The 15,584-nt window shown below is 44.6% G+C and overlaps 1 protein-coding gene across 1 annotated transcript; it reads left to right on the top strand.

Moving 5' to 3' along the window:
- The first annotated feature begins 7,765 nt into the window (after positions 1–7,765).
- On the top strand, positions 7,766–15,109 carry ZBTB5 (zinc finger and BTB domain containing 5). Its single transcript, XM_009702652.1, is given in 3 exon segments — positions 7,766–7,868; positions 13,092–15,005; positions 15,007–15,109. Coding segments are annotated over 3 exon segments (2,100 nt in total). The 5' UTR covers positions 7,766–7,785.
- Positions 15,110–15,584: the final 475 nt, after the last annotated feature.

The following is a 15,584-nucleotide window of genomic DNA, read 5'->3' as shown; positions in this document are numbered from 1 at the left end:
TTCCTCTCTGCTTGAGAAGAACTCGTAGGACAGCAAGCGGTCCCCGCGGGCCGGTGGGGGCCTCGCTTCTCCCCGATCCCCTGCTCCCTTCGCGGGGCTTCCGTGAGCCTGTTCAGGCGCGGCCGTGTAGCGCCAGGGTCACGCTGGCGAGTGCAGAGCCGCTGCGGCAGTCGGGCGCACCGTCTGCCGGGATACGGTGGAACGAAGCTGGCGCTTGGCCTCTGCCTCGGGACTCCTTGAAACGCGTTTGGCTCTGACCTGGTCAAGACACACAAAGCCGCATGACTGAGTGTGAGACGCTGCATTTGACAAGGAATCTCTGGAGGGCCTGTTTGTTGTGTGTGTGGTGATGTTTGCCTAAGATATAAAATTAAATATGTGCGTGTGTTTTTAACTACAGATATTTAACTACAGACTCTCATATTCCAGGTGATGTAAAAAAAAAAAAAAGGTACGACTGTTCGTGATGTAAAAAAAGAAAAAACGGTACGACTGTTTTTCAGGACAGTGCCTTTCAGTGCATTCAGGAATGACCACAGGAACAACAGCCTTTCTTGTCTGTCAGTTAATTTAATGTTCTGGAATTTTCAAACAATCATATCTTCAGATGACATCTTATAAGTTAGGTTCTACTTTCTTGTACTTGATGTAATTATTGAATTGTATGTCATCTGGTGGAGGACAGCACACAGGTGGAGAGGTGTTACATGTACTGTTGGTGTACAAAAGTTGTGTGCGCACCAGTTGCCTCCCTGGAATGTATATGTTATCTCTGTGGCATTGACCTCACTCATGGTTGTGCTAATGAAGGCAAACTGCAGTGGTCAAGCTGGTTACCGTGTTGTACTCTGCTGTAAACGCACATGTTATAAAGAAAAGGTAGACCTGGAGTGGTGCCTGTGTGAAAACAGAGAAGGAAGTTACCATCTCTGAACTGACAAAAGCTGCTTAATTTCTTCCTCTACCTTTCAAAAATTACTCGGAAAGAATTTAATTAATTCAGCGTAATACATGCAAATCATGTAAATTGCTACCTTCTAGTATGACTTTTAAACAGTGATTAAGACAATGTGTTATTTGTAATTCTTCGTTAGTACATGCTTGTATTGGGTTTCATGGCAAGGTTTTGATAGCAGGGGGGCTGCAGGGGTGGATTCTGTGAGAAAACAGCAAAAGCTGCTGCCTATCAGACGGAACACATTCCAGCCAACTCAAAGACGGACTTGCCACTGGCCAGAGCTGAGCCAGTCAGCAACGGTGGTAGTGCCTCTGTGATAAAATATTTAAGAAAGGGTAAAACTGCACGACAGCAGCTAGGAGAGAGGAGTGAGAAAATGTGAGAGAAACAGCCCTGCAGACACCATGGTTAGTGAAGGAGGGGGAGAAGGTGTTCCAGATGCCAGAGCAGAGATTCCCTTGCAGCCCATGGTGAAGACCCTGGTGATGCAGGTTGTCCCCCTGCAGCATGTGGAGATCCACAGTGGAGCACGTGGATGAGGGCACATTCTCCAGGGCAGGAGAAAGCCGGAGCAGGCTCCTGGCAGGATTTGTGACCCTGTGGAGAGAGGAGCTGAGGCTGGAGCAGCTCTTCTGGCAGGACCTGCGACCCATGGGGGACCCAGGCTGGAGTATTCCATTCCTGAGGGACTACACCCTGTGGAAGGGACCCACGCTGCAGCAGTTTGTAAAGAACTGCAGCCTGTGGGAAGGACCCACGTTAGAAAGGTTTGTGAAGGAGTGTCTCTGGTGTGAGGGACTCCAGGCTGGAGCAGGGGCAGAGTATGAGGAGGAAGGAGCAGCAGAGATGAAGTGTTCTGAACTGACCGCAGCCCCATTGCCTATCCGCCTGTGCTGCAGGGTGGGAGGAGGTAGAAGAGTTAGGAGTGAAGCTGAGCCTAGGAAGAAGGGGCACGGGAAAGATGGTTTCAGTTGTGGGTTTTTTTTTTTTCTTTCTATCTTACTCTGTTATTTATTGGCAATCAATTAAATTAATCTTCTTGAGATTGAGTGTTTCAGATGGTAATTGGTGAATGATCTCCATGTCCTTATCTCAACCTACAAGCTTTTAATCTCACTTTCTACCCCATCTTGCTGAGGAGGGGGAGCAAGAGAGCAGCTGGGTGGGTGTCTGATCAACCCTCCACAATACCAAAATAGACAGAACTGTGGAGTGCATCCTTGTATATGTTTTCTCTTCTGAGGGTAAAATGATATTAGAAGATGAGTTTTTGAAACGAGTGTGGGAAGATCAGAAGCAGATAATTCTGCAGTTCTCATTTGAAATACAGTAGTCATCTGTTGAATCAGTTATGTGGACATAGTTGTTTGCTTATGCTGAAGACGTGTATTACTAATGAATTGATTGTTATGGTGGCAAACTAGTATTTGTTACTTTGATCTAAACTATTTCCTGGCAAAAGTAGATTTGTCCATTATACAGTTTTCATTGAGATTAAAAGCTTAGGCAAAGGAATCACTAAGGAAGGTGATTGGATGGGGTTGTTTAAAATTCTTGAATTTCTGGTAAATAGTGAAGTTGAAGAGCTGGATTTAGAAATGATTGAGATATTGAGCAAGATGACATCATGCTGGAACCAAGCTGTCTGTGGCTCCCCTTTCCTGTGGGATCCTTGCCTGCAGACTTTTGATTCTGCATGGTGTTTATGGTTTGATTCATGAACTGGGGGTGTTGATAGGCAGGAGAAGCTGGAAACTGAGTTTCCTTTGCAGTGCTGGACGTTCTTGTGAGAGGATGATGGCAGTGACAAGACACTGCCATGGTACCATGAACCTCAAGAGAGGTTTTCTGAACTGATAACATGAGTTCAGATCAATCCTTGTTGATGGCAGTTTGTTTTCCCATGCCCTTAGAATGGCTCTACTGCCAGTTCTGGGTAGCAGCGTTCTCTACTTTTCCCTTTGTAAATAAATCAAATAGTGATACTGTCCAAACAACTTTCTTCAGGTGTTTCACTATGCAATGCCTAAAAACCTGTTGTGCTCTTGGGAACAGCTGTTTTCTCCTATCTAGGTACAGTTTTTTTAGCTTCCTAAGATTAAGAATAGAATCCGTAATCTTCTTTTCCTGTTTCTTACTGATACCTGGCAAACGCTGTGCTTTTGTAAGTTGACCAGAAAAGCATATGTCAAGTCTTCAGAGACTGATGCCTGTGAAAGCTATAGTACTGACCTTGAAGCCCAAATGATGAAAGGGTTAGCCAGGAATTAAAGGGAACACTGTTTAGTCTGTTCAGAGTATACAGCAGTACAGGTGTGTTAAATAGTGAAATTACAACAAAGAAACAGACCCCCTAGTGACAAGCTGAAATGGCACATCAAGATGCAGGAGTGTCACATTTCAGTCTCCTCCTGTGTTTCTTCCTCTGAAGTATCACACTGTGCTGCAGGATCTGGAGTCTGAGAGATGTATCACAGGGCTGGGAGGAGGTGAGTGGAAATGTCAGGAAGGAGGAGGATGGCTATGTCACAGGTAGTGTCCATTTCTTCAGATAACTAACAGCGTCTAAGAAAAATCTAGCCTTTTTTTTGGAAGCTTTTTGTTGCTCCTTTCAAAGATGCTCTTTGCAGCTGACAAGCTGTGCTGTTACTGTTTGTTAATGAGTTGGTGTTGCCATGGGTTGGACTATCTGCAGTACCTTGCAGATGATGAGAAAATACTAAGCCATGTGCTAATCTCTTACCTTTCTCTGGAAGGCTGATGCAACTAGCAGCAGCGTTTGTAGTGCAGTTTATCCTTTCTGATTCTTAGACAAGTTGTAACTCATCCTCTCTGGTAATAAATAAGGAGATAAACTGTGTGAGTTGAACTATATATAAAACCTGGCTAAGGAAGCACCTCAAATGAGATGCTGTAAGCTCAGCTGTCATTCATCAAAGTCACTAGATGCAGGTACTTGTCAGACGCACACAAAAAATGCCTTTCATGACTGGCACTCACCATATTGTTGCATACATGAAAGCAGTGTAACACTGGAGTCTGCTTCAGTTGTATGGAGCTAATCCAGAAATCATTTTAACTAGTGTTAACTAAAATTCCACTGTATGTTCAGTTTGAAAACACTCTTGGAGCAGAGAACATATACTCAACGTGTTTCAAAGTGACAAAGTTGCTGGAGATGTCAAAGAAAGTGAAGACTTCCATTTCTTCCTGCCTCTAACCTCCCACTGTCCTGCTGACTTGTTAAAAAAGCAACATAACTGATAGTAGAAAGTGTTGTGTAAAATGACACTTGTATCATTCAGTCTTGTCTAGATTTGTGTTTTTATTTCAGACTTTAGGGGAGCTTTTCATGAGATGTACTATTTCAAGCACAATGGTAAAGTACAATAGAAGTGTATTCCAGTGTTTTGAAAAATGTAATTTAAGCTGATGCAAACAGTAACTAATACTGTATTGGCACACTGTCAAGTTTTGGCTATATGCCAGGGATTCCTGCAGCCTTGATACCTGGAATATCGAATGCATTTAAATAAAGATTGTTGGGAATGGGGTTTAAGGTGCAAGTAATAAACTGTCCTTTGTTTATCTGATAAGGAAAAAACAAGTACCTTGTCTAAAGTTTTCAGTGGTGTATTTGTCTGTTTGATTTCTTCTGATTCCATTCTACGGAATGGTATGTTGAGGCAGCTTCTGTTGGTTTTAGTAACACAGAATCAACTACTTTGCAAACTTCTTAAAAGCATGATTAGGGGGAACTTGAGTTTGTATTTGATTTTTTGGGGTTTTTTTGAGTATGTATGTTTGACTTCTTGAGAGTCGCTCAGGATTGCAGTGTAATCTAAACTGTCGTTTAGTATTGAACATAGTAATAAAACTTTAAATAGCTCATTATTCAAAGTTGTTGTTTTTCACACTATTTTATAGTGACTTAGGTTTAAATTTTTTTTAAAGAAGCGAGAGAAAAGTTTCTGATTCTGCAGTAGTTTCAGTGCAAATGTACTTAAATACTTGCCTTATCCCATCTTGCTGCAGCTTAAGTATTAGAGCAGAGAGATTTGATGGAAAAAGGGACTGTAAGTCTACATTGTATTATCAATGCTGGTCATTCCAGAAATAGATAGAAACCATATGAAGAAATTATTAAAAGAAGTAGAAATATGTGCTAATAAAACCTGAATTCCTATGGAAAAATCTATAGTGTCCTTTCTCCTGCTATGTGATTGTGTTACCACCTGTCCCTTGTGTTTCCTACCTGCCTGGCTGGGCAGATGGCTGCATGAGTGCCTCATTCATAGCTGTGTGTGCAAACTGGCCAGCTGTCTGGTTTTGGTTTTGGTTGTTTTGTGTTGTTTAAGAAAATAAGGGAATTAGTCATGACTCTGTGAGAAGTAGTCCTTATAAATTTGGCTTCTTCTGTAAGTAGACATCAACAAAAAATGTGGGAATTCAGTATGTAATCTCCTCTTTGTTAAATTTTGCTGGAGTTGACAGAGAGACTCTGAGGTTAATAATTAATGGCAAATTAATAAACAGGCTGTGTAATTGTAAATTTTAGATCTTTTCCCCTAGAATTTCAAAACACCTGCACATCATCTTCCCAATTAGTTATTTTTAATCCTGATACTTTCTTAATGTGGAAGGCTTAGTGTAAGAAATACAAGCCTTATCTTCATCCACATACAGTGGAATATTTTACTACGTGCCACCATGCATGTTCAGTTATGTGATAAAACTCCTCTGCACAGCCCCAAGGGAGCTTGGAGAGGCAATGGCAGGAGGGGGCTTCTGCGGGGCTTCTCCCAAGCCCATCCCTGGAGCCAGCCTATCATAGGCCCCTCTCCGTAGGCCCAGAGGAGCACAGGGGCACAGGTGGGAACCCAGATCAAGGACCCCGAGAAAGGAGCACTCTGTCCAGGCCCCTGCCAGGGCAGTCCCAGCAGAGCCTCTGCCCAGTGTCCTAGTCCTACTAAGGGGGTTGCTGCCCACTGCTGGGACACATGGGCTACAGGGAAAACCAGTTTTGGGATCCCAACCTACGGGTTGTTTAGGGGAGGAATCAAAAGTGGGGCAAAGGAGTTTAGGGGATTTGGGAAGAAACAAGTGTGGAAATACAGAGGGGTAAGGGGATGAAATGGACCAGTCACACATAGGCAGTTGGCTGGTCAGTGTGCTTGCCTGGTCATGCCCTGCATCTGATCAGCGCCGTCTGTCCTGCTGCTTATTAAATTCCTTCCTGGCTGTGTTCTGTGTGAGGGAGGGCTCTCTGGTTGGTGTGAGTGCAGAGGGTCCCTCTGTCTGTGGAACAATGACTGGAGCAAGTGCGAGTGTCAGATGACCAGTGAAGGTCAACCTGGATGAGGCAGTGAAGTGACCTAGGAGCAGGGGGGTCTGTGGGTCCCTAAGGGAAGCTCTGGCTGTGAGAGCACCTGTGTCTGTAGGTGTGACAACATGGTGGGGTCAGCTGTGGGACCAGGAGAGTCCCAGTTGGCTCTGTGTACCTGTAACAGTCTGTACCAGCAACTGGAGCCAGACTGTGGTCTCGGGAACTCGTATGCCTGCAGGCTGGGGATGGGGAGACTGGGACCCAGGGGATGGCTATGGGGAGGGCCAGCTGCTGGAGGGGTCCACCTTGTACGCCTGTATGTATGTTCTCACAGGTGGACTTCCATCCTACCTAGCCAGAGGGGAAGCAGGACGAGGCCTCTGGTGCTGCCAATGTTTGTGTGACATAGCGTATATGTGTGCTCTGTGCATTTCTGGATGCTGGGAATGCATCTTCTCCCGCTCTCCTTCTGGGACCTGGGGACATTTAGCAGCAGCAGTCTCACCTCTCTGTTGAATCTGCTGTGGTATGTTTTCCTCTAGCAATGAGAAGGCAAGTTAAGTATTTAAATATGTACTAAGCACACTTTTTATTCCAAAGTTAATTATCTTTTTAAGTGTATAATCAAAATGCTAGGGAGAAAATGCTTCCATAATAGTTTTTACCAAATCAATCTTACATTAAAAAAATCCATAGTTCTCTCCTAAAACTCTTCTGAAAATACCAAAGCAAGCTGTAAAATTTAGAGCCAGAGAGGTAAGTGTATATAAAACTACACCTCTAGTGACTTGTGGTTTAGTGCCTTCCCCAGTAGAGGTGGCATCTGAATATTTAGTAGCTCTCACTTGATTTTTCTTCGATTAATCTATGTAGTGGCTGTTGAATTCACATATTCTTGCCTGTGGCAAGAAGTTCGGTAGCTTTACTGCATTACATGAAGGAGTGTTTATTTGGTTCTGACCCTACTGGTTTCATTTCATAGGCCTTAGCCCAGGGACAGGCAGAACAGTTGTTTTCCAGTCAGGATTTCATAGATGTTTTTTGATTGCTTGCCCTCACAATTTTCCTGGCTCTGACTATTTGTATTTATACTAAAACTACTTGTAACTAAACAAGTTGGTATAATTTCTTTTCACTCATTTGTGGTCATTTGTTCAATTATAAAACTAAGCTGTTGCCTTTCCCACTGCTCTCCAAAAGGCCGCTGGACTCAGTGTCTGCTGTTTGTACCACTGATGCCTCCTCCGAGTCCCACTGACTGGATCTGATTCAGCGGAAGATTCCATCTAAGATTCCCTGGGTCCTCAGGATGTGAACTGGAGCTGGCTGTGAGCCTCACAAAGGCTGCAGAGACTGGCTGCTGAAGCCACTCACTACTCAGTTGGGAGCATCTCTGTCCTTCATCTGAATATGCATTTGCACACTGTGTGATGGGATGCCACCCATCACGTGCTGGAGATGTTAGTTCATTTGAGAGGGGAATGACGGGGGTGTGCAGCCCATGGGTCGTTTGGGGAGTCTTTGTGGCCAGCTGTTGCTGAAAGGCGAGGTATCACTGAAGCAGGAGGGGAAGACAGACCAAGTGTGCATATCCAGAAATATACGACTCGTATATATTTTGATATTGACTTAGATGCATTGCCTGTATTTAGTAACCTGAAATAGCTGATATCTTGCTGAATGTGATATGTGGATGGTACGTACTTTATATGAGTCAAATCTAGTTTTATAATTTTCAGTATATACGAGTCAAATCTAGTTTTATAATTTTCAGTTGATCTTGTGAAAGATCTCAGCTTCACTGTGGGGTCTGTGTTTGTTCATTCCGGTTCAAGGACTTCAGCCTGTATGGTGTAGTAAGAGTTAAATACCAAGCCAAATTGATGTTTTTTGAAGCAGAACTGGGGTTTGTCTTGTTTCAGGTGCATGAAGGATGCAATCACTTTTGGTGACTCTAAGCAAGGACTCTCTCTGAATTCTGAAATCCCAAATAATTGGTCAAAACAATGACTCTTGCCTGTTTTCTCTGGTTCAAGTACATATTGCTGCCTGTGCAGAAATACTTTGGACCATCCCTGTAACCCATCTTCCTTTCTGGAGTCCAGCTCAATCTTTTTACTGATGTGAAATTCTGTCTTCATGTTGTTTGGCGTTTTCTACCTGCAGTCTTCTCTAGGCATTTGTTCAAAAGCGTTATTACATAGCCTTCTGAAGCACACCACCTCCTGGGGTTGGCTTGATAAGGGCAGTGTGTGAGCTTTCAAGTATTTTATATCTTCTACAAGTATTTTATATCTTCTACGGTTCTTATCCTAAAATGACCTAAAGCAGTGCAGAGACTGGGAACGGCTTGGGTGCTTGTGAACAGCTTGCCTCTGACAACCCTTGAAGCTGGAGCCATCTCTGCTGGGCCCTGTGCTTTCTGCAGCGAAGGTACAAGTGGAACAATTTCATTCTTGGTTGCAGATGAGGCACAGCAAAGAGCTTCCATCTTAGCTGCCTTTGTAGGTGGTGGTACTAATGGTTCAGCACTGCTGTATTTTGGAAGGTCACTGTAGTTAGTACCACAAGGTCCTCCAGCTCTAGTCCTTAGGGAAAGGAGATCCCTTGCCTATCCCGATGTGGTGGGTGCCTGGCATTTTCCAGGGGTCTGCCAGTGGGCTGTAGTGTTGTACACTGTGCAGATCAGCCCTGCATATACCTGTTAGAACTGTGAATTCTTTCCTTGGAGCTGTCACTCTTGACTGGGGAGTGAAGTGAAAAGAAAGCTGACCAACATCCAGGCCCCCCAGGAGCACACTGATGCTATAGTGATGGTACTCTAAATGGAACGAGAGTTTCTTTGTTGCTCTGGCAACTGTTGCCCCCCCTCCACCCCCAGCCAGTCTCCTCCTCCTCTCTCCACATTGCCCCTAGATCCTGTGTTTTAGTCCGGTGAAGCCAAGGACAGAGCGTTATCTCTGGCATAACACCTGGCCCATCTCAGAGGTGAGCAAAAGAAGATAAATGAGCAATTGTTTGGCAGTCACCTCTCAACTTTCCGGAGACACCTGGCTGGAGGGGAGCTTTCCTCACAGAGGAGGTCGTCCTTGCACAGTGCTTGCTGGAACAAAGGAGGGCATGAGTTTAACCAGGTATGCCCGAGCAGCAAAGTCAGACAGCGACATAGCAGCACTGCTCACAAAGCAGACCTGGCCTCTGCCACGTTCCAGACAATTCCTACCAGGACTTGTGGCTCTTCTCACAGGCTCCCCATCTTTTTCTCCGGCTGCCTGAGGTCAGGTCTTCCCTCCTCCTACAACCACCAGGAAGCATTTCTTCACTTTCCCTTGTGTTACACTTCTCTCAGAGAAAATGTGTAGAAATAAAAACAGTGCAATTCCAAAGTTTGTCTTGTTTAACATTTTTTTGTTTGAAAATGTCATCTTATTTTTACTGTCAAATACGCGTTGGTAGTGAAAGATAAATAAAATCACCCATTATCTGTATTTCTATTTCTTATTAAAAAAAGTGGGAAGCCCAAATTCTTCTGTTTTGCTACATAACTTCATTTATAGAGATAAAGGAGACTGTGACAAAGGACTTAATTAAATCTCATTACAGTGCTTATTTCAGGCATTCAGGCATCATAGCCTGACTGCTGCCAAATTAGGGGATTTTTGATGCCGCTGGTAAGCCTGGACCCTCACCATTGCTGGAAGACATAAAGTGCAATTTATTTCTTTTATCTTTTTAAAATACTGAGGAACCAATTACAGTTGGAGGCAACAGATTTTTGCCAGCAGAAGTTTTGGGTTTTCAGTGTTTAGGTAAAACTGTGTTTCTTTGCGAGCCTGTATCGCTTGGAGAGGGGCAAGGTTCTTTGTCCAGTGGACGAGGGGGTGAAATCTTTCTCCAGCAAAGATCTGCAAAGTGTATGCCATGTGCCTTAGAGAAGGAGGAGGTGCGTGAATGCCAGCTGCCTCTCTGCTGGAGAGCAGCACCTGCTTTAATATTAGCTTCAGCCTCCCAGCTGAGGCAGGCAGGGGCTGTTTGGTGAGATTTTTTTGTGAGCTAATGGGTTTGGTCTTTGTGCTTTTATGTTAGTTTGCCACCTCTTCTGGCATGAATTCAGATCTCTCTGCTTACTATACTACATATTCCCTTAATTTTGTGTAGCCTGATGTTAGTCCAAGTGCAGCAAAAGCCACAAACTTGAGCAGGTCCCTTTCTTTGTCCAGGTTCCCCCTAAGGAATTTCATAAGCCTGGGAATCAAAAAATGGTAGCTGTTTATCATACAGTGGTGTCCGTAGTAGCCTGAAGGCAGGCTAAGACTGGAGAATATCTGCATCTAAGGCCTTCCTACCCAATAGCTGTCTGTAGTCTTCTGTCCCTGACAACACAAGACTTTGTTATTTAATGACGAGAAGCGTTACAGAGCACAATTACTCTGCCCGTTCCTTCCGTAGCTATTGGCGACACTGCCAAGCTTTGACTGAGGAGACTAGTATATTTAAGTCCAACGTGGTTTATAGCTGTGGGCATCATAGAAAAAGGGGGACTAGCTTTGTACCCTCGCTGGACGGAGAACCCAGCATGTGTTCAGCACGTGCTTGTTCTGCTCTGCCGGCGGGTGGTGTGGCTGGGAAACCTCGCTCAGCCCCGGGCCCATCCTGAGCTTCCTCCGGGGTCTGAGGGGTTTGGTCTGATGGGGTGTGGAGTGGGAGCAAGCAGGGTTATTGTGCAGGCAGCAGGGCCACACAGAGCACGTGTTAACTTCATTTCCTAATGAGAAACCTAATCTCATGCTGCTCACAGAATAACTCCTCAACTAGTTCAAAAGAAGTGTATTCTTTATAAAAGAGGATCAGGAACCCTTCCGCTTTCCCTTGACATGTTAGTGGTGATAACCCAAGGCTGGGAAACATTGCAGATGTACTTTCCTGGTTTGAGCTGAATTGCTGCGGGAAGCCCACAGATCTTTCTGATTCTACAGCTGCCTGCTTACGTATAAGTGTGTAAATCCATCAGTGATCCTCTGTGTATTGCTTGGCTTTTTGACCTTTACCAGCACAGTCTTACAGCAACATGTGTCTTGAAGGTGGTAGTCCCCAGTCTGCCCTCCATCCCTTACTGCCTTTTGCCTTGCAGCAAAGCAGAGCTTCGAGCGGCTGCGGGCTGTGCGCTTCTGCAGGCTGAGGGAGCCTTCGTGGCCACGTGCTGCTGTTGGTCCGTGCCTGCCATCTCAGGAGTTGCTCTTTGCCTATCTGAGGTTTTGCTTTTTCCACTGATCCTTCCAAGTAAATAGTTAATCTGCGTCAATCCAGATGAACAAAATCGCAAAGTAATTAACAGTCTACATCAACAGTTGTACCTGTTTTCCTCTGAATGAATGTGTATGCTTGGCAACCACTGTCTCTGGCCTGAGCATACCTTTTGGGCAAAGTCATTGCAGAAATTGAAACACTTGCGAAGAGTATGAAATACAAACATTGTCTCTGAGCAAACTTTTCTTTACTGGTCAAATGTGGCTATGGGAAGCTTTGTATGCAATTTACTCATATAGTTTGTGACTGTGCACATATGCAAATGCAGCATAGGGTTTGTTCACAAAATGGGTGCATTTGAGGACAGAATTTCTAAATTGGCAGACTCACATTTGATCCCTCTTCAAAAATATAATTCTTTCTATGTGACCTTTTATTTTAGCTGCTCTACAGTCTTCTTATGTGACATGATACTGTGCTATCGCTATTGAAAAATAAATGTGAACACAAAATTGTGTGTGTGTATGCCCTATACCCACAACTTTTCTGTTCCCCAAATCTTATACTTTGTTGATTTGTTGTGACAAAAAGTAGAGATGTCGCCAAAAATCACCTATTTAGTCTTAAGATGAGTCTACTAAGATTTGGCTTATGTTCTGTTAATGGAAATTTAAGAAAAAAACACCCCTGGGTTTGTCTAGTTGTCTTGTTGAGGAGTGCATCATTTTGTCAAAAGCTTCCTATAACTTCCTTACAGACCAAGAAGGTTCATAAGGAATAGCAAGTACGGAGACAGCTCTTAATGTTGGCAAACTTTTCTATCTTACTACCATTTCATTTATTTTGTGGGAAAAACAGAGGACTTTCAGTGCATCCCAGCTGATAAACTACAGTGAATAAGAAAATCGTATTGCACTTCTGACAGCTAAAGGTGGCAGTTTGAGATAAGAGCTGGCCACTTGTTCCAGTGCAGAAGTGTCTCCCTTCTTTTCCATTAAGTCTCTTTTCTGTGTTTCTATGTTGAAAGTAGATACTTGAATGACAGTTCTGCACAGTAGCTGAGAAACTGTGCAGAAAGTCATTTGCAGAAGGTGAAGCTGGATTATATGAGATGAGAATTAAAGTTCAGACTTTTCAGGGGGAGGTTATCTAATAACCTGAGCAATTTATCAAAGGTTGCAGCAGATTATTCGCAATTAGATTTTTTTTAAAAACAGGATTAAATGTTGTACTAAGGAGCGTGTTTTAGTTTGCACAGGAGGTAATGGAGGTGAAATGACCTGCTTTATTCACTTTGCAGCAGAGCTGCCTGTGACATGTCTGATGCTGAGGCGGCTGTTACACTAGGTCAGCTCCGTGTCAGAACCTGTATTTTCTTCCTTGTCCTCCTCCACAAGATTGCCAGCTTTGATACAGTACTGATGTGGCAGTGGTAAATTAAGATCAGTTGTTGTTCATCTGTCATTCCGCTGTCATCTTTCATTTTTAAACCTGGTTTTGCTGTGGTCTGAATAGGACTTCAGCCATTTTTAATATAGTTTCTTCTGTTTTGTTTTATAGGATCATGGATTTTCCAGGACACTTTGAGCAAATCTTTCAGCAGCTCAACTACCAGAGACTTCATGGCCAGCTTTGCGACTGTGTCATTGTGGTGGGAAACAGGCATTTCAAAGCCCATCGCTCTGTTTTGGCAGCATGTAGCACACATTTCCGAGCTCTCTTTACTGTAGCAGAAGGAGATCAGACTATGAATATGATTCAGCTGGACAGCGAAGTGGTGACAGCAGAAGCTTTTGCTGCTCTGATAGACATGATGTATACTTCCACACTAATGCTTGGGGAGAGCAACGTTATGGATGTCTTGCTGGCTGCTTCTCACTTACATTTGAACTCTGTTGTTAAAGCATGCAAACACTACCTTACTACCAGGACGCTGCCAATGTCTCCACCGAGTGATAGAGTACAAGAGCAAAATGCGCGCATGCAGAGGTCTTTCATGCTCCAGCAGCTTGGACTCAGCATCGTGAGCTCTGCCTTAAATTCCACACAGAGCACAGAGGAACAACCAAATACTATGAGCTCCTCAATGAGAAGTAACATTGAGCAGCGCACTACTTTTCCTATCCGTCGCCTCCACAAACGTAAACAGTCGTCTGAAGATCGGGCCAGACAGCGCATTAGGCCTACCATGGATGAGTCTGTTTCTGATGTGACTGCAGAGAGTGGGCAGTCAGTAGTTCATTCACGGGAAGATTTCTTCTCGCCAGATTCACTGAAGATTGTGGACAACTCTAAGGCTGATGCTGTTGCTGATAACCAGGAGGATAATACTATTATGTTTGATCAGTCTTTCAGTGGTCAGGAAGATGCTCAAGTGCCCAGCCAGTCTGACAACAGCGGAGGAAACATTTCACAGATGTCCATGGCCTCCCAGGCAACACAGGTGGAAACCAGCTTTGACCAGGAGGCTGCTTCCGAGAAGAACAACTTCCCATGTGAGAATCCAGAGGTCAGTCTGAACGAAAAAGAGCACATGAGAGTGGTGGTGAAATCTGAGCCCTTGAGTTCCCCAGAGCCTCAAGACGAGGTGAGTGATGTCACTTCCCAAGCGGAGGGCAGCGAGTCTGTTGAAGTGGAAGGAGGAGTAGTGAGTGCAGAGAAGATAGAACTGAGTCCTGAGAGCAGCGATCGTAGCTTTTCTGACCCGCAGTCCAGTACTGATAGGGTGGGAGATATCCATATTATGGAGGTGTCAAATAACCTGGAACACAAGTCTACTTTCAGTATCTCGAATTTTCTAAATAAAAGCAGAGGTGGTGGCTTCGGTGCTAGTCAGAACAGCGATGACAACATTCCAAATACCACCAGTGACTGCAGAATGGACAGTGATGCCTCTTATCTGATGAGTCCAGAGTCAGGGCCTGCTGGTGGCCATTCATCTGCCACCGTCTCTCATGTCGAGAATCCTTTTAGCGAACCTGCAGACTCTCATTTTGTTAGACCAATGCAGGACGTGATGGGTCTCCCCTGTGTACAGACTTCTGGGTACCGGGCAGCAGAACAGTTCGGCATGGATTTTCCACGGTCAGGCTTGGGCTTACACTCCCTGTCAAGGGCAATGATGGGCTCAGTAAGAGGTGGAGCTAGCAGCTTTCCTGGCTACCGTCGCATAGCCCCCAAAATGCCTGTGGTGACCTCTGTCAGGAGCTCCCAGCTGCAGGATAACTCATCCAGTTCCCAGCTGATCATGAATGGGACCACTTCTTTTGAAAACGGGCATCCGTCACAACCTGGTCCGCCACAGCTGACGAGGGCATCTGCAGATGTCCTTTCAAAATGCAAGAAGGCCTTATCTGAGCACAACGTCTTGGTTGTAGAAGGTGCACGCAAGTACGCGTGCAAGATCTGCTGCAAGACGTTTCTGACCTTGACAGACTGCAAGAAACACATCCGTGTGCACACAGGAGAAAAGCCTTAAGTGTGGCAGGCGGTCCAGCCAGTCCAGCCACCTGTATAAACACTCCAAGACAACCTGCCTGAGGTGGCAGAGCAGCAATCTACCTAGCACTTTGCTTTAACCTTCTCTACCCTAGGCCTGAAGGAGAATGCCGGTGCAGACATCTAGTTCCCTGAAGCACCGCAGGAACATGAACACTTATTTTCTTCAAGGCTGCAGGCTTAGAGGCTGCTCTTGTTGGTCAGTGAACACTTATGTGTGATTGTACCACACACACAAAAGTTGTGGTTCTGTTAATTGGGGATATTAGTGTACCTACCTCACAGGGCTGTTGTGAGGCTGAAACAGTTGAAAGCGAAGAACTTGGGAGATCCTCAGAAATCGCACTGTAGATGCGTGAAGCGTTACTATGATGTATGTTAAGGCCTTGGGCTGACAGGGATACAATCCCTAAAGCTAAGCTGTTCCTTTGCAGGGCAGAGGGGTGAGAGTGTAGTTGTCTCATGAAGTAGCATTTCAAGAATGAGAAACTGAAGTGCAAATTTCCTCTTTTTTTTTTCTAAAGTATTTTGTAAAAGTGAAAGCATTTAAATAAA

This window comes from Cariama cristata, unplaced genomic scaffold (assembly GCF_000690535.1).
Source record: "Cariama cristata isolate BGI_N322 unplaced genomic scaffold, ASM69053v1 scaffold31196, whole genome shotgun sequence".
Classification (NCBI taxonomy): domain Eukaryota; kingdom Metazoa; phylum Chordata; class Aves; order Cariamiformes; family Cariamidae; genus Cariama; species Cariama cristata.
This window is presented reverse-complemented; position numbering and strand designations above follow the sequence as displayed.